The sequence below is a fragment of the Motacilla alba genome, unplaced genomic scaffold, assembly GCF_015832195.1.
Source record: "Motacilla alba alba isolate MOTALB_02 unplaced genomic scaffold, Motacilla_alba_V1.0_pri HiC_scaffold_35, whole genome shotgun sequence".
Classification (NCBI taxonomy): Eukaryota; Metazoa; Chordata; class Aves; order Passeriformes; family Motacillidae; genus Motacilla; species Motacilla alba.
In genome coordinates, this window is record NW_024037447.1 from 57,694 (window position 1) to 75,841 (window position 18,148).

At 50.0% G+C, this 18,148-nt stretch overlaps 2 protein-coding genes across 2 annotated transcripts in view; both read right to left on the reverse strand.

Moving 5' to 3' along the window:
• The window catches only part of LOC119696672 (serine/threonine-protein kinase TAO2-like), a 15,651-nt gene extending 15,141 nt beyond the window's left edge, over positions 1-510 (reverse strand). The window contains exon 1 of the mRNA XM_038126473.1: positions 506-510. Coding sequence (XP_037982401.1) covers positions 506-510 — 5 coding nt within the window. The remainder of the gene's footprint in view (positions 1-505) is intronic.
• A 186-nt stretch (positions 511-696) lies between these two features.
• Positions 697-17,834, reverse strand: CLN3 (CLN3 lysosomal/endosomal transmembrane protein, battenin). The gene is made up of 14 exons (XM_038126474.1): positions 17,737-17,834; positions 17,210-17,285; positions 17,061-17,114; positions 15,887-15,966; positions 13,368-13,453; positions 12,256-12,328; positions 11,488-11,628; positions 9,914-10,019; positions 8,897-8,965; positions 8,201-8,256; positions 5,792-5,885; positions 1,901-2,044; positions 972-1,132; positions 697-743 (listed from the first exon to the last, which is right to left on the reverse strand). Exons 1-13 carry the CDS (start codon positions 17,832-17,834, stop codon positions 1,013-1,015), a joined length of 1,197 nt encoding a protein of 398 aa, XP_037982402.1. The 3' UTR covers positions 697-743; positions 972-1,012.
• Between the last annotated feature and the right edge of the window lie 314 nt (positions 17,835-18,148).

Here is an 18,148-nt window from a genome sequence, read left to right on the forward strand (position 1 = left end):
CCCAAAAATTCAATTTCTTCTTTCTAAAATTCAAAACTTTCCCCTCAAAATTCCTTTTTTTTCCTAAAAAATTCCGGTTTTTCCTAAAAAATTCTTTTTTTCCCCCCCCAAAATTCCAATTTTGGATTTTTTTTCTCCAAAATTTCGGGGTTTTTTTTTCACGAAAATTCGATTTTTTCACCCCAAAATTCCATTTTTTTCCTTCGAAAAACTCAGTGGTCACTCGGGGGTCACTCAGGGGTCACTCAGGGGTCACTCGGGGTCACTCAGGGGTCACTCAGGGGTCACTCGGGGTCACTCAGGGGTCACTCAGTGGTCACTCCTTGACCAGTCCAGTGGTCACTCAGTGGTCACTCCATGTGGTCACTCCAAGGCCAATCCAGTGGTCACTCAGTGGTCACTTTCAGCGGTCACTCAGTGGTCACTCAATGGTCACTCAGTGGTCACTCAATGGTCACTCCTTGACCAGTCCAGTGGTCACTCAGGGGTCACTCCATGTGGTCACTCCATGGTCTCTCTGTGGTCACTCCAAGGCCAATCCAGTGGTCACTCAGTGGTCACTCAGGGGTCACTCCATGTGGTCACTCAATGGTCACTCAGGGGTCACTCCAAGGCCAATCCAGTGGTCACTCAGTGGTCACTCAGCGGTCACTCAGCAGTCACTCAGTGGTCACTCAGTGGTCACTCCAGGGATCACTCAGCGGTCACTCAGTGGTCACTCAGTGGTCAGCGGTCACTCAGTGGTCACTCAGTGGTCACTCAGCGGCCAGTGGTCACTCAGCGGTCACTCAGTGGTCACTCAGCGGTCACTCCAAGGACACTCAGCGGTCACTCAGGGGTCACTCAGCGGTCACTCAGCGGTCACTCAGGGGTCACTCAGCGGTCACTCAGTGGTCACTCAGCGGTCACTCAGTGGTCACTCAGGGGTCACTCCAAGGCCAATCCAGTGGTCACTCAGTGGTCACTCGGTGGTCACTCAGTGGTCACTCAGTGGTCAGCGGTCACTCAGTGGTCACTCCTGGCCGCAGAAGGCGGCGTGAGCCCCCAGGGCGACCCCTCCGGCCGCGGCGATGGCGACTTCGGCCACCAGAGTGACCACAGCGACGGCCAGCGGCTGCTGGGGGAGGGGCACCTGCGGACAGCGGTCACTCAGGGGTCAGTGGTCACTCAGGGGTCACTCAGGGGTCAGTGGTCACTCAGGGTCACTCAGGGGTCACTCAGTGGTCATTCATTGGTCAGTGGTCACTCAGCGGTCACTCATTGATCACTCAGTGGTCACTCAGTGGTCACTCAGTGGTCAGTTGGTCACTCAGTGGTCACTCAGTGGTCAGTGGTCAGTTGGTCAGTTGGTCACTCTGGTCACTCAGTGGTCACTCAGTGGTCAGTGGTCACTCGGTCACTCATTGGTCACTCAGTGGTCAGTGGTCACTCATTGGTCACTCATTGGTCACTCAGTGGTCAGTTGGTCAGTGGTCACTCAGTGGTCACCCATTGGTCACTCAGTGGTCAGTGGTCACTCAGTGGTCAGTTGGTCAGTTGGTCAGTTGGTCACTCTGGTCACTCAGTGGTCACTCAGTGGTCAGTTGGTCAGTTGGTCAGTTGGTCACTCTGGTCACTCAGTGGTCACTCAGTGGTCAGTGGTCACTCAGGGTCAGTGGTCAGTTGGTCACTCAGTGGTCAGTTGGTCAGTTGGTCACCCACTGGTCACTCAGTGGTCAGTTGGTCACCCATTGGTCACTCTGGTCACTCATTGGTCACTCAGTGGTCAGTGGTCACCCATTGGTCACTCTGGTCACTCAGTGGTCACTCAGGGTCAGTGGTCAGTTGGTCAGTTGGTCAGTGGTCACTCATTGGTCACTCAGTGGTCAGTTGGTCAGTTGGTCACTCACTGGTCACTCACCTGCTCGCTCAGGTTGGCGAAGGCGTTCCCGTAGGCCCCGCCCCCCACAAGCCCCTCCCCCAGCGCCAGCGCCGCGGCCACGCCCAGCGCGGGCAGCAGCTGATTGACAGCCACGGCGGCCAATAGGAACGCGGCCAGCAGCACCTGGGGGCGGGGCCGGGAGGGGAGGGGGAAAATGGGGGAAAAAAGGGAAAAATCGGTTAAAAATGGGAAAATCGGGGGGGAACGGGTTAAAAATGGGATTGGAGGGGATCTGTGGGGCAGGAGGATCTATGGGGCACAGGGGAATCTATGGGGCAGGATTGGGATCTGTGGGGCAGGACTGGGATCTGTGGGGCAGGAGGATCTATGGGGCACAGGGGAATCTATGGGGCAGGATTGGGATCTGTGGGGCAGGAGGGATCTGTGGGGCAGGAGGATCTATGGGGCACAGGGGAATCTATGGGGCAGGATTGGGATCTTTGGGGCCAGGGCTGATCTATGGGGCAGGATTGGGATCTTTGGGGCCAGGGCTGATCTATGGGGCAGGATCTATGGGGCAGGCTCAGACCTATGGGGCAGGATTGGGATCTATGGGGCAGCATTGGGATCCATGGGGCAGAATCAATGGGGCAGATGAGATCCATGGGGCAGGATCTATGGGGCAGGATTGGGATCTATGGGGCAGAATCAATGGGGCAGGGGATCTATGGGGCTGGATCTATGGGGCAGGATTGGGATCTATGGGGCAGATCTATGGGGCAGATGAGATCCATGGGGCAGGATCTATGGGGCAGGATTGGAATCTATGGGGCAGGATCTGTGGGTCAGATCTATGGGGCAGATGGGATCTATGGGGCAGGATTGGGATCTATGGGTCAGATCTATGGGGCAGGAAATATCTATGGGGCACAGGGGAATCTATGGGGCAGGATCTATGGGACAGGCTCAGGATTTATGGGGCAGGAGGGATCTGTGGGGCAGGATTGGGATCTATGGGGCAGGCTCAGATCTATGGGTCAGATCTACGGGTCAGATCTATGGGTCAGATCTATGGGTCAGATCTATGGGGCAGGATCTATAGGGCAAGATCTATGGGGCAGGGATGATCTATGGGGCAGATCTATAGGGCAGAGTGATCTATGGGGCAGGATCTATGGGGCAGGAGGATCTATGGGGCAGATCTATAGGGCAGGAGGATCTGTGGGTCCCACCTGTGCCAGCATCAGCCCCCAGAGAGATCTATGGGGCAGGATTGGGATCTATGGGGCAGGATCTATGGGGCAGAAGGATCTATGGGGCAGAGGGATCCATGGGTCGCACCTGTGCCAGCACCAGCTCCCAGAGGGATCTATAGGTCAGGATCTATGGGGCAGGATCTATGGGGCAGAGGGATCTATGGGGCAGGGATGATCTATAGGGCAGGGATGATCTATGGGTCGCACCTGTGCCAGCGCCAGCCCCCAGAGGGATCGATGGGTCAGGATCTATAGGTCAGGATCTATGGAGCAGGAGGGATCTATGGGGCAGGATCTATGGGGCAGATCTATAGGTCAAGATCTATAGGTCAGGATCTATGGGGCAGAGGGATCTATGGGGCAGGATCTATGGGTCAGGATCTATAGGGCAGGGATGATCTATGGGTCGCACCTGTGCCAGCGCCAGCCCCCAGGGGGATCTATGGGGCAGGACTGGGATCTATGGGGCAGAATTTATGGGGTAGAGGGATCTATGGGTCAGGATCTATAGGTCAGGATCTATAGGTCAGGATCTATGGGGCAGGGATGATCTATGGGTCAGATCTATGGGTCAGGATCTATGGGTCAGATCTATGGGGCAGGGATGATCTATGGGTCAGGATCTATGGGGCAGGGGGATCTATGGGTCAGGGATGATCTATGGGTCAGGATCTATGGGGCAGGGAGATCTATGGGTCAGGATCTATGGGTCAGGATCTATAGGGCAGGATCTATAGGGCAGGGATGATCTATGGGTCAGGATCTATGGGGCAGGGATGATCTATGGGTCAGGATCTCTGGGTCAGGATCTATAGGTCAGGATCTATATGGCAGGGATGATCTATGGGGCAGGATCTATGGGTCAGGATCTATAGGGCAGAGGGATCTATAGGTCAGGATCTATGGGGCAGGGATGATCTATGGGGCAGGGATGATCTATGGGTCAGATCTATGGGTCAGATCTATGGGCCAGGGATGATCTATGGGTCAGGATCTATGGGTCAGGATCCATGGGTCGCACCTGTGCCAGCGCCAGCCCCCAGAGGGATTTGTGGGGCAGGATTGGGATCTATGGGGGAGGATCTATGGGTCAGGATCTATGGGGCAGAGGGATCTATGGGGCAGGATCTATGGGGCAGGGATGATCTATGGGGCAGATCTATGGGGCAGGGATGATCTATGGGGCAGGATCCATAGGTCAGAGGGATCTATAGGGCAGAGGGATCTATGGGTTCCACCTGTGCGAGCGCCAGCCCCCAGAGGGATCTATAGGTCGGGATCTATAGGGCAGAATCTATGGGGCAGAGGGATCTATGGGTCAGGATCTATGGGGCAGTATTTGGATCTATGGGGCAGATCTATGGGGCAGAAGGATCTATGGGGCAGAGGGATCCATGGGTCGCACCTGTGCCAGCACCAGCTCCCAGAGGGATCTATAGGTCAGGATCTATGGGGCAGGATCTATGGGGCAGAGGGATCTATAGGGCAGGGATGATCTATGGGTCAGGATCCGTGGGTCGCACCTGTGCCAGCGCCAGCCCCCAGAGGGATCTATGGGTTAGGATCTATGGGGCAGGGATGATCTATGGGTCAGATCTATGGGTCAGGATCTATGGGGCAGGATCTATAGGTCAGGATCTATAGGGCAGGATCTATAGGTCAGGATCTATAGGTCAGGATCTATGGGGCAGGGATGATCTATGGGTCAGGATCTATGGGGCAGGGGGATCTATGGGTCAGGATCTATGGGGCAGGGATGATCTATGGGGCAGGATCTCTGGGTCAGGATCTATAGGGCAGGATCTATGGAGCAGGGATGATCTATAGGTCAGGATCTGTGGGTCAGGATCTATAGGTCAGGATCTATAGGGCAGGGATGATCTATGGGGCAGGATCTATGGGGCAGGGATGATCTATGGGGCAGGATCTATGGGGCAGGATCTATAGGTCAGGATCTATGGGGCAGGGATGATCTATGGGGCAGGGATGATCTATGGGGCAGGATCTATAGGTCAGGATCTATGGGTCAGGATCTATGGGGCAGGATCTATGGGGCAGGATCTATGGGGCAGGGATGATCTATGGGGCAGGATCTATAGGTCAGGATCTATGGGTCAGGATCTATGGGGCAGGATCTCTGGGTCAGGATCTATAGGTCAGGATCTATGGAGCAGGGATGATCTATGGGTCAGGATCTATAGGGCAGGGATGATCTATAGGGCAGGGATGATCTATGGGGCAGGGATGATCTATGGGGCAGATCTATAGGTCAGGATCTATAGGTCAGGATCTATAGGGCAGGGATGATCTATAGGTCAGATCTATGGGTCAGGATCTATGGGTCAGATCTATGGGTCAGGATCTATAGGGCAGGATCTATGGGGCAGGGATGATCTATAGGTCAGGATCTATAGGTCAGGATCTATAGGGCAGGGATGATCTATGGGTCAGGATCCGTGGGTCGCACCTGTGCCAGCGCCAGCCCCCAGAGGGATCTATGGGGCAGGATCTATGGGTCAGGATCTATAGGGCAGGATCGATCTATAGGGCAGGGATGATCTATAGGTCAGGATCTATAGGTCAGGATCTATGGGTCAGGATCTATAGGTCAGGATCTATAGGTCAGGATCTATAGGGCAGGGATGATCTATGGGGCAGGATCTATGGGTCGCACCTGTGCCAGCGCCAGCCCCCAGAGGCGCCGCAGGCGGAGGCAGCGCAGCGACGAGCGCGAGACGAAGACGCCGGCCTGGTACAGCAGCTGCAGCCTGCAAAGGGTTAAATTCGGGAGATTTGGGGTGAAAAATGGGGATTTTGGGGTTAAAAATTGGGGATTTTTGGGGTAAAAAAAAGTGAATTTTTGGGGTTAAAAATTGGGGAGTTTGGGGTTAAAATTCGGAATCTTAAAGGGTTAAAAATTGGGGATTTTTGGGGTTAAAAATGGGAATTTTTGGGGTTAAAATTGGGGATTTTTGGGGTAAAAAATGGGAAATTTTGGGGGTTAAAATTGGGGATTTTTAGGGTAAAAAATGGGAAATTTTGGGGGTTAAAATTGGGAAATTTTGGGGTTAAAAAGGGAATTTTAAAGGGTTAAAAATTGGGGACTTTTGGGCTTAAATTTGGGGAATTTGGGGTTACAAATGGGAAATTTTGAGGTAAAAATGGGAATTTTTGGGGTTGAAAATTGGGGATTTTTGGGGTTAAAAATGGGAATTTTTGGGGAGTAAAATTGGAGATTTTGGGGTTAAAAATGGGAATTTTTGGGGTTAAAATTGGGAATTTTTGGGGTTAAAAATTGGGAATTTTTGGGGTTAAAAAATGGAGATTTTGGAGTAAAAAATTGGGGATTTTTGGGGTTAAAATTGGGGAATTTGGGGTCAAAAATGGGAATTTTTCGAGTTAAAAATGGGGGATTTTGGGGTTAAAAATGGGAAATTTTGGGGAGTAAAATTGGAGATTTTGGGGTTAAAAGTTGGGGATTTTGGGGTTAAAAGTTGGGGATTTTGGGGATAAAAATGGGGATTTTTGGGGTTAAAAACTGGGGATTTTGGAGTAAAAAATTGGGGATTTTGGGGTTAAAATTGGGAATTTTTGGGGTTAAAAAATGGGAATTTTGGGGTTAAAGTTGGGGATTTTTGGGGTTAAAAATGGGAATTTTTGGGGTAAAAATGGGAATTTTTGGGGGTGAAATTAGGGATTTTTAGGGGTTAAAAATTGGAATTTTTGGGGTTAGGAATTAGGGAATTTGGGGGTAAAAACGGGAATTTTTGGGGAACAAAACTGGAGATTTTGGGGTTAAGAACTGGGGGTTTTGGGGTTAAAAATTGGAGATTTTGGGGTTAAAAATGGGAATTTTTGGGGTTAAAAAATGGAGATTTTGGAGTAAAAATTGGGGATTTTGGGGTTAAAGTTGGGGATTTTTGGGGTTAAAAAATGGGAATTTTTCGAGTTAAAAATGGGGGATTTTGGGGTTAAAAATGGGAAATTTTGGGGAGTAAATTTGGAGATTTTGGGGTTAAAAGTTGGGGATTTTGGGGTTAAAATTGGGAATTTTTGGGGTTAAAAAATGGAGATTTTGGAGTAAAATTTGGGGATTTTTGGGGTTAAAAAATGGGAATTTTGGGGTTAAAAAATGGGAATTTTTGGGGTAAAAATGGGAATTTTTGGGGGTGAAATTAGGGATTTTTAGGGGTTAAAAATTGGAATTTTTGGGGTTAGGAATTGGGGAATTTGGGGGTAAAAATGGGAATTTTTGGGGGATAAAACTGGAGATTTTGGGGTTAAGAACTGGGGGTTTTGGGGTTAAAAATTGGAGATTTTGGGGTTAAAAAATGGGAATTTTTGGGGTTAAAAAATGGAGATTTTGGAGTAAAAATTGGGGATTTTGGGGTTAAAATTGGGAATTTTTGGGGTTAAAAAAGGGAATTTTAAAGGGTTAAAAAGTGGGGACTTTTGGGGTTAAATTTGGGGAATTTGGGGTTACAAATGGGAAATTTTGGGGTAAAAATGGGAATTTTTGGGGTTGAAAATTGGGGATTTTTGGGGTTAAAAATGGGAATTTTTGGGGTTAAAAATGGGAATTTTTGGGGTTAAAAATTGGGGATTTTGGGGGTTAAAATTTGGGAATTTTGGGGGTAAAAATTGGAACTTTTGCGGTTAAAATTTGGAAGTTTTGGGGTTAAAAAATGGGAATTTTGGAGTAAAAAATTGGGGATTTTTGGGGTTAAAATTGGGGAATTTGGGGTTAAAAATGGGAATTTTTCGAGTTAAAAATGGGGGATTTTGGGGTTAAAAATGGGAAATTTTGGGGAGTAAAATTGGAGATTTTGGGGTTAAAATTGGGGATTTTGGGGGTTAAAATTGGGAATTTTTGGGGTTAAAATTGGGGATTTTGGGGATAAAAAATGAGAATTTCTGGTGTTAAAAATAGGAAATCTGGGGTGAAAAATCGGGAATTTGGGCGATAAAATTTGGGAATTTTGGGGATAAACTTTGGGACTTTGGGGGTATAAATCGGGGTGGGGGAGGGGCCCTGGGGCGCTTTCCCCTCCCCCCCCTCCCCCCCCGCCCCTCCCCCACTCACGTGCGGTACTGGGCGCTGTGGGGGAGGGGCGAGGAGGGGAAGTACAGCAGCTCCATCTGGGGGAGGGGCCAAAGGTGGGGGAGGGGCCGAGCACCCCTGACCCCTCCCCCACATGCCCCAAGCCCCTCCCCCACCCCAAAACCAAGTGAGGCCCCTCCCCCACCCAAAGGGAACATTTCTGCCCCTCCCCCACTCCCCTGTCCGCCATTTTAGCTCCTCCTGCACCCCTTTAGGCCCCTCCCCCACCCCTTTAAGCCCCTCCCCCACCCACTTTGGTCCCTCCCCCACCCCTTTAAGCCCCTCCCCCAACCTTTAAACCCCTCCCCCAACCTTTAAGCTCCTCCTCCACAACATTAGGCCCCTCCCCCACCCCAAACCCACCATCTTGAGCCCCTCCCCCACCCAAAATCCGCCATTTAGCCCCTCCCCCACCCCTTTAGGCCCCTCCTCCAACCATTTCAGCCCCTCCCCCACCACTTTAAGTCCGTCCCCCACCCTTTAAGCCCCTCCCCCACCGCTTTAAGCCCCTCCTCCAAAGACTTCAGCCCCTCCCCCTGCCTTTAAGCCCCTCCTCCAACCCTTTTGGCCACTCCCCCCACTCCTTTAAGCTCCTCCCCCACCCTTTAAGCCCCTCCCTCACCCCTCAAGCCCCGCCCCCACCCTCAAGCCCCGCCCCAACCCTCAGGCCCCGCCCACCAGCCCCTGGTTGACGAAGTACTCGGCGAAGTAAACGAGGCCCAGCGGCGCCCCCTGGCGGAGCGCGGCCTGCGGGGGGAGGAGCCACGTCAGACCACGCCCCCTGCCCCGCCCACAAACCCCTCCCTCTCCCCTAAGCCCCGCCCCTTTCAAGCCCCCCAATTTCCCCGGAAATTCCCAATTTTTACCCCAAAATTCCCAATTTTTGCCCCAAAATCCCCAAATTTTAGCCCAGAAAATTCCCAATTTTTACCCCCGAAATTCCCATTTTAAACCCCAAAAATTCCCAAATTTTCCACCAAAAATCCCCCAAATTTTAACCCCAAAATTTCCCAAACTTCCCCCTAAAATTCCCAAATTTTCATCCCAAAAATTCCCAAATTTGAACCCAAAATCCCCCAATTTTCAACCCCAAAAATTCCCAAATTTTCACCCCAAAATTCCCAATTTTTAACCCCAAAATTGCAAAATTTTCACCCAAAAATTCCCAAATTTTTCACCCAAAAATCCCCCAATTTTTAACCCCCGAAATTCTCAATTTTTCCCACGAAAATTCCAAATTTTTCCCTTAAAATCCCCAATTTTAACCCGAAAATTCCCCAATTTTGGCCCCCCAAAATTCCCATTTTTAACCCGAAAATTCCCCAATTTGCCCCCCCCCAAAATCCCCAAATTTTTAACCCCAAAATTCCAAAATTTTCTTCCAAAAATCCCCAATTTCCAACCCCCAAAATTCCCAAATTTTCCCTTCAAAATTCCCCAATTTTTAACCCCAAAAACCCCAAATTTCCTCCCAAAATTTGAATTTTTCACCCAAAAAACCCCGAAATTTCACCCAAAAATTCCCAAATTTTCCCCCCCAAAATCCCCCAATTTTTAACCCCGAAAATTCCCAAATTTTTCCCAAATTTTCCCCCCAAAATTCCCAAATTTTCCCCCCAAAATTGGAATTTTTCCCATCCAAATTCCCCTTTAAGCCCCTCCCCTATGCGTCTTTAAGCCCCGCCCCTTTCTCACCTTGGCCACGCCCCATTTCTCCTCCGTGGCCCCGCCCCCTTCGTCGGGCTGGGGGAGGGGCGGGGCCGGCCTGGGGGGAGGGGCGGGGCCGAGGATGAAGAAGAAACTGAGGGGGAAAATTTAAATATGTGATTATTCAAATGAGGGGGAGGGGCCAGAGGAGGCCCCGCCCACTATGGGGGTTTGGCGGGAAAATTGGGAGGTTTTGGGGTTAAAAATGGGAATTTTGGGGCAAAAAATTTGGATTTTTTGGGGTGAAAAAACGGGAATTTTAAGGTCAAAAATTTGGGATTTTGGGGTAAAAATTCGGGAATTTTTGGGGAAAAAAATTGGATTTTTTGGGGGGTAAAAAATGGGAATTTTGGGGGGAAAAGTTTGGAAATTTGGGGAAAAAATTGGGATTTTTGGGGTGAAAAATTGGAAATCTGGAGTAAAAAATTTGGGATTATGGGGTCAAAATTTGGGGTTAAAAATTGGGATTTTCGGGTCGATATTTGGGGTCAAAATTTGGGGATTTTTGGGGAAAAAAATTGGATTTTTTGGGGGTAAAAAATGGGAATTTTGGGGGGAAAGTTTGGAAATTTGGGGTAAAAAATTTGGGGCTTTGGGGTCGAAATTTGGGGTTAAAATTTGGGATTTTGGGGTCAAAATTTGGGATTTTGGGATAAAAAATTGGGATTTTTGGGGTAAAAAATTTGGGATTTTGTGGGCAAAATTTACGAATTTGGGGTTAAAAAAATTGGGATTTTGGGGGTTTAAAACTGGGAATTTTGGGGAAAAAATTGGCAATTTGGTGTAAAAAATTTGGGATTTTGGGGTCAAAATTTGGGGTTAAAATTTGGGATTTTGGGGTTAAAAAGTGGAATTTTGGGCTAAAAAATTGGGATTTTTAGGGTTTAAAAATGGGAATTTTGGGGTAAAAATTTGGGAATTTTAAGGTCAAAAATTTGTGATTTTAGGGTCAAAATTTGGGATTTTGGGGTGAAAAAAATTGGGATTTTTGGGGTAAAAATTGGGCATTTTAGGGTCAAAAATTTGGAAATTTGGGATAAAAAATTTGGAATTTTTGGGGTCAAAAATTGGGGTTAAAATTTGGGATTTTGGAGTTAAAATTTGGGAGTTTTGGGGTCAAAAATTGGGGAAATTTCAGGTAAAAATTGGGGATTTTGGGGTTGATATTTGGGATTTTTGCGTTTAAAATTGGGAATTTCGGATTTTATATTTGGGAATTTTGGGGGTTAAAATTTGGGAGTTTTGGGGTAAAAAACCAGGAATTTTGGGTTTAAAAATTGGGAATTTGGGGACAAATAGTCGGGGATTTTTGGGTTGAAATTTGGGATAAAAATTTGGGGATTTTCAGGTTAAAAACTGAATTTTTGGGCTAAAAAATTGGGGATTTTTGGGTTAAAATCTGAGAGTTTTAGGGTTAAAATTTGGGAGTTTTGGGGGTTAAAATTGGGGATTTTACATAAAAAAGGAATTTTGGGTTAAAAAAAGCAAATTTTGGGTTCTAAAAGGCAATTTTGGGTTAAAAAAAGGCAATTTTGGGTCAAAAAAATCCAATTTTTCCTCACCTGAGCAGCATCAGAGGGGGCAGGGCCAGGAAGGGCAGCAGCGACTGGGGGAGGGGCAGCCACGCCCTCAAACCCCAGAAGGCCAAAGCCCCGCCCACTCCGGCCGCGCCCGTCCCCGACGACCAATAGGAGACGCCGGAGCTGCTGGGGGAGGAGCCGAGTTAGGATGGCCACGCCCACTTTGGAAATGCCCTTATTTGGTCATTTTTCGGCCAATTTTGGTGATTTTGGTCTCAATTTTAGAAGAATTTGCCCCATTGGGAGGCTCCGCCCACTTATCTGCATGACCACGCCCACCACGTTAAGCTCCGCCCACTTGGCCACGCCCCAATCCCAATTTTGGTTGGTTTTGACCAAATTGGTGATTTTTGACAAATTTGGGCAGATTTTCGTGCCATTGAAAAGCCCCGCCCACTTTTAGGTGTGACCACGCCCACCCACCATAAGCCCCACCCATCCACTGGAAGCCCCGCCCACCTAACCCCTCCCTCAATCCCATTTTTGGCTGATTTTGACCAAATTTGGGAGATTTTTAATCCAAATTTACTGCCCCGCCCACTTTTGTGTGGACACACCCACCCACGTGAAGCCACGCCCACTTCATCCCTCGCCCAATCCCATTTTGGCCAATTTTTACCAAATTTGGCCGATTTTACCCCAAATTTGGGGGTTTTTTTTTTGTCCCTCCCCCCATTTTGGGGTGTGGCCCAGGTGGGCATGGCCTTCGTGTGAGGCCACGCCCCCTCAGGTGAGGCCACGCCCCCTTACCTGGGGTAGGAGGAGGCCAGGGTCAGGAAGGTGACCTCACCAAGCCCCGCCCCCGCACTGCCCACGGCCACACCTGAGTGAGCAGAGTGACCAGTGAGTGACCCCCGAGTGACCACAGAGTGACCCTGAGTGACCACAGAGTGACCTCTGACCCCTGAGTGACCCCTGACCCCTGAGTGACCCGCGAGTGACCAGTGAGTGACCCCTGAGTGACCTCTGACCCCTGAGTGACCCCTGAGTGACCAATGAGTGACCCCCGAGTGCCCCCTGAGTGACCCCCGAGTGACCACTGACCCCTGAATGACCCTTGAGTGAGCCCTGAGTGACCTCATTGACTCCCAAGTGACCCCTGAGTGACCCTCGAGTGACCCCCGAGTGACCACTGACCTCTCAGTGACCCTGAGTGACCTCAATGACCCGAGTGACCCCTGAGTGACCCCTGAGTGAGCCCGGAGTGACCACTGACCCCTGAGTGACCCCTGAGTGACTCCTGTGTCACCCCAAGTGACCCCTGAGTGACCCCGGAGTGACCCCGGAGTGACCCCTGACCCCTGAATGACCCCTGAGTGACCCCCGAGGGTCCCCGAGTGCCCCCCAAATGACCCCCGAGTGTCCCCGAGTGACCCCCAAGTGACCCCCGAGTGCCCCCGAGTGTCCCCGAGTGACCCCCGAGTGCCCTACGAGTGTCCCCCAAGTGCCCCCCGAGTGCCCCCGAGTGTCCCCGAGTGACCCCTGAGTGACCCCTGAGGGACCCAAGTGACTACTGACCCCTGAGTGACCGGTGAGTGACACCTGAGTGACCCCTGACCCCTGAATGACCTGAGTGACCCCTGAGTGACCGGTGAGTGACCCCTGAGTGACCCCTGACCCCTGAATGACCTGAGTGACCCCTGAGTGACCCCTGAGTGACCCCTAACCCCAGAGTGACCCTGAGTGACCCCTGAATGACCAGTGAGTGACCCCTAAGTGACCCTTGAGTGACCACTGAGTGACCATGAGTGACCCCTGACGCCTGAGTGACCCCGGAGTGACCCCTGAGTGACCCCAGAGTGACCCCTGACCCCCGAGTGTCCCCGCGTGTCCCCGCGTGTCCCCGCCTTGTGGCCGCTCACCCCCGAGGCCGCTCAGGGTCCCTGTGGCCGCGGCCACGGCGCTGACGCTGCCCCAGAGGCACAGGGCCACGGCCACCGCGCGCAGCCTGCGGCAAAACACCAAAATTCCCCCTTTTTACCCCAAAATTCCCCTTTTTTACCCCAAAATTCCCCTTTTTTACCCCAAAATTCCCCTTTTTACCCCAAAATTCCCCCTTTTTACCCCAAAATTCCCCCTTTTTACCCCAAAATTCCCCTTTTTTACCCCAAAATTCCCCCTTTTTACCCCAAAATTCCCCTTTTTTACCCCAAAATTCCCCCTTTTTACCCCAAAATTCCCCTTTTTACCCCAAAATTCCCCTTTTTACCCCAAAATTCCCCTTTTTACCCAAAAATTCCCCTTTTTTACTCCAAAATGGCCCTTTTGGACCCAAAATTCCCCTTTTTTACCCCAAAATGTCCCTTTTTACCTCAAAAATTCCCTTTTCTTACCCCAAAATTCCCCCTTTTTACCCCAAAATGTCCCTTCTTTACCCCAAATTCTCATTTTTTACCCCAAAATGTCCCTTTCTTACCCTAAATCCCCCTTTTGTACCCCCAAAATTCCCTTTTTTACCCCAAAGTTCCCCTTTTTTGCCCCAATATTCCCTTTTTTTACCCCAAAATTCCCTTTTTTACCCCAAAAATCCCCTTTTTTACCCCAAAATTCCCCCTTTTTACCCCAAAATTCCCCTTAAAAAACCCAAAATTCCACTTTTTTACCCCAAAATTCCCTTTTTTGCCCCAATATTCCCTTTTCCTACCTCAAAATTTCCCTTTTTTACCCCAAAAGGTCCCTTTTTTACCCCAAAATGTCCCTTTTTTACCCCAAAATTCCCTTTTTTACCCCAAAATTCCCCCTTTTATCCCAAAATTCCCCTTTTTTGCCCCAATATTCCCTTTTCCTACCCCAAAATGTCCCTTTTTTACCCCAAAATTCCCCCTTTTTTACCCCAAATTCCCCTTTCTTACCCCAAAATGTTCCTTTTTGTACCCCAAAATGTCCCCTTTTACCACAAAATTCCCCCTTTTTACCCCAATATTCCCCCTTTTTACTCCAAAATGTCCCTTTCTTACCCCAAAAATCCCCTTTTTTTACCCCAAACTTCCCCCTTTTTACCCCAAAATTCCCCTTAAAAAACCCAATTTCCCCTTTTTTGCCCCAATATTCCCTTTTCCTACCTCAAAATTTCCTTTTTACCCCAAAATTCCCCTTTTTTACCCCAAAATTCCCTTTTTAACCCCAAAATTCCCCCTTTTTACCCCAAAATTCCCTTTTTAACCCCAAAATTCCCCCTTTTTACTCCAAAATGTCCCTTTCTTACCCCAAAATTCCCCTTAAAAAACCCAAATTCCCCCTTTTTACCTCAAAATTCCCTTTTTTACCCCAAAAATTCCATTTTTACCCCAAAATGTCCCTTTTTTACCCCAAAATTCCCCCTTTTTACCCCAAATTCCCATTTTTTACCCCAAAATGTCCCTTTCTTACCCTAAATCCCCCTTTTGTACCCCCAAAATTCCCCTTTTTTACCCCAAAATTCCCCCTTTTTACTCCAAAATGTCCCTTTCTTACCCCAAAAATCCCCTTTTTTTACCCCAAACTTCCCCCTTTTTACCCCAAAATTCCCCTTAAAAAACCCAATTTCCCCTTTTTTGCCCCAATATTCCCTTTTCCTACCTCAAAATTTCCTTTTTACCCCAAAATTCCCCTTTTTTACCCCAAAATTCCCTTTTTAACCCCAAAATTCCCCCTTTTTACTCCAAAATGCGCCTTTCTTACCCCAAAATGTCCCTTTTTTACCCCAAAATTCCCCCTTTTTATCCCAAAATTCCCCTTTTATGCCCCAAAATTCCCTTTTTATCCCAAAATTCCCCTTTCTTACCCCACAATTCCCATTTTCCCCCCAAAATTCCACTTTCTTACCCCAAAATTCCCCCTTTTAACCCCAAAATGTCCCCTTTTTACACAAAATTCCCCTTTTTACCCCAAAATTTCCCCTTTTTACCCCAAAATTCCCTTTTTCCTTTTTTTCTAAAAAAAAATTGATTTTTTTCCTGGAAATTTTTGTGTCTTTTTTTCAAAAAAAATCCATTTTTATCCCTCCAAAATTCCCTTATTTTCCGCAAAATATTTTACCCCAAAATATTCCCTTTTTTCCCCCAAAATATTCCCTTGTCCCCTCCAAAAATTGCTTTTTTCACCTCCCAAAACCCCTTTTTTTCTGAAAAAAATCCTCTTTTTTAAAAAAATCCTTTTTTCCCCCAAATTCTTTTCCCCCCCAAAAAATCCTTTTTCCAAATAAACTTCCCCAAAATTTCCTTTTCCCCCAAAAATTCCATTATTTTGTGAAAAAATCCCATTTTCCCACCCCAAAATTCTCTTTTTTCCCTCCAAAAATTCATTTCCACCCCCAAAATATTTGTAAAACGTCCCTTAAGCCCCGCCCACTTAGGCCACGCCCATTTAAGCCCCGCCCCTTCAGGCCCCGCCCCTTTCTCACCTGTCGGGCAGGTAAGGCCCCACCAGGGGCAGCAGCAGCTTCACCACCAGGGCGGGGACGACGTCGGCCAATAGCACGGCCTAAGGGGCGGGGCCAGGCCACGCCCACACAGACCACACCCTGTTAAGCCCCACCCACTCTATGCCCTGTCCAATTGCAATCCCTCTCGTAAAAGCCCCGCCCCTTTTAGCCCCACCCAATCAGACCGCACCTGTTTAAGCCACACCCACAAAGGCACCTCCTCACCTAAGCCACGCCCCTTTAAGCCCCTCCCACTTATCACCCATTTATGCCCAGTTAGCCCCACCCACATAAGCCCCACCCCTTAAGCCCCTCCCTCTTTTAACCCCGTGGCCTACCCACATAAGCCCCTCCCATTTAGACTCCACCCATTTAAGCCCCACCCACTTAAAAGTGCCAGTATTTAGGCCCCACCCACATAAGCCCCACCCCTTTACCCCAACCTTTAAGCCCCACCCCTTTAACCCCCACCTTTCAAGCCCTGCCCATTCAAGCCCCACCCATTTAGGCCCCACCCATTTCACCATCAACCTTTAAGCCCCACCCCTTTAACCCTCACAATATAAACTCCGCCCATTTAAGCCCCACCCCTTTGACCCTTTGGCCTTTAAGCCCCACCCCTTTACTCCCACCCATTGAAACCACGCCCTTTAAGCCCCACCCACTTAGGCCCCACCCCTTAAACCCCACCCTTTAATCCCAGCCCCTTTAAACCCCACCCATTTAAGCCCCACCCCTTTAAACCTCTCCCATTTAAGCCCCACCCTCTAAGGTTCCTCCATTAAAACCACACCCATTCAGCCCCACCCATTGAAGCCACACCCCTTGAACCGCACCCTTTAAGCCCAGCCCCTTTTAGCCCCACCCATTTAAGCCCCTCCCATTTAAGCCACACCCCTTTTAAACCCTGCCACTCTAAGTCCTGCCCTTTCAGGCCCCACCCTTTAAGCCACGCCCACTAAGCCACACCCCTTAAAACCACACCCCTTAGAACCCTTCCCCTTTAATCCCCTGGCATTTAAGCCCCGCCCAGTTAAGCCCCGCCCAGTTAAGCCACACCCCATTAAACCACACCTCTTAAACCCTTTCCCCTTTAATCCCCTCCCAATTTAGCCCCGCCCAGTTAAGCCCCACCCAGTTAAGCCCCACCCACCCCGGTCCCCACGGGGTCGCAGTCGTGCCGGCTCCGATTCTTCCGCTCTTCCCCCTAAAAAATCCGGGGAAAACCCCCCAACATCCAATCAGAAAAAGGGGCGTGGCCCTCATATAGGGTGTGGTCCCAAAATGGGCGTGGCCACTCACGGGGCGTGGCTCCAGCAGGTCGCGGGCGGCGCTGAGCATCACCACGTACGGGAGGTTGTTACAGAGGCCCAGAATCCTGCGGGGGCGGGGCTTAGAGGGGCGTGGCCACGCGGGTGGGCGTGGTCACACTTGGGTGTGGCTCACCTGAAAGGGGCGTGGTCGTGGGGGGAGGGGTCGAAACGGCATGGTTTTGGCGGGAAATTTTGGCGGAGGTGTTTACAGGGGCGTGGTCAAACCTGGGTGTGGTCTAAAGGGGCGGGGCTTAAATGGGTGGGGCGTCGAAAAATGGCATCGTTTTGGCGGGAGTTTGGGGGTTTTGAGCTGGGGAGGGGCTTCAAGGGGTGTGTCCATCAAGGTGGGTGTGGTCACAGCTGGGTGTGGTCTAAAGGGGCGGGGCTTAAATGGCTGGGTGGCCCAAGAAGGCTCAGTTTTGGAGGTAAACTGAGGGGTGTTGAGGTGGGGGAGGGGCTTGGGGGCGTGGTCTCGCGTGGGGGTGGGGCTTCAAGGGCTGGGGGAGGGGCACTCACCAAAAAGCAGCTCCGATTCGCCAGGAGGAGGCCGGGGGGGGAGGGGGAGGGGCAGACTCTTCGGCTGGGGGGGGGGAGGGGAGAAGTTTTGAAGGCATTTTGGGGCAAATTTGGGAGATTTTGGGGTCGGTTTTGCGTCCCGCTCCACTTTTAGTGCCCCGTTCCCCGCTCCCGGTTCCCCTTCCCGAGCCCATTCCCGGCCCCTTTTTCCGGTTTCAATTCCGGCTTTTTATGCCGGTTTTTCTCTCGAATTCCCGGCTTTTATCCCCATTTTTATTCCCCATTTTTGCCTCTCACCCGGCGGCAGCAGCGGTTCCTCGTCCGCCATGTTGGGCGCTGGTCATGTGACACCGCGCGCACGTGACATTTCCACGGGTAACCCTTATTTTGCATAGGGGGCGTGGCTTAAAGG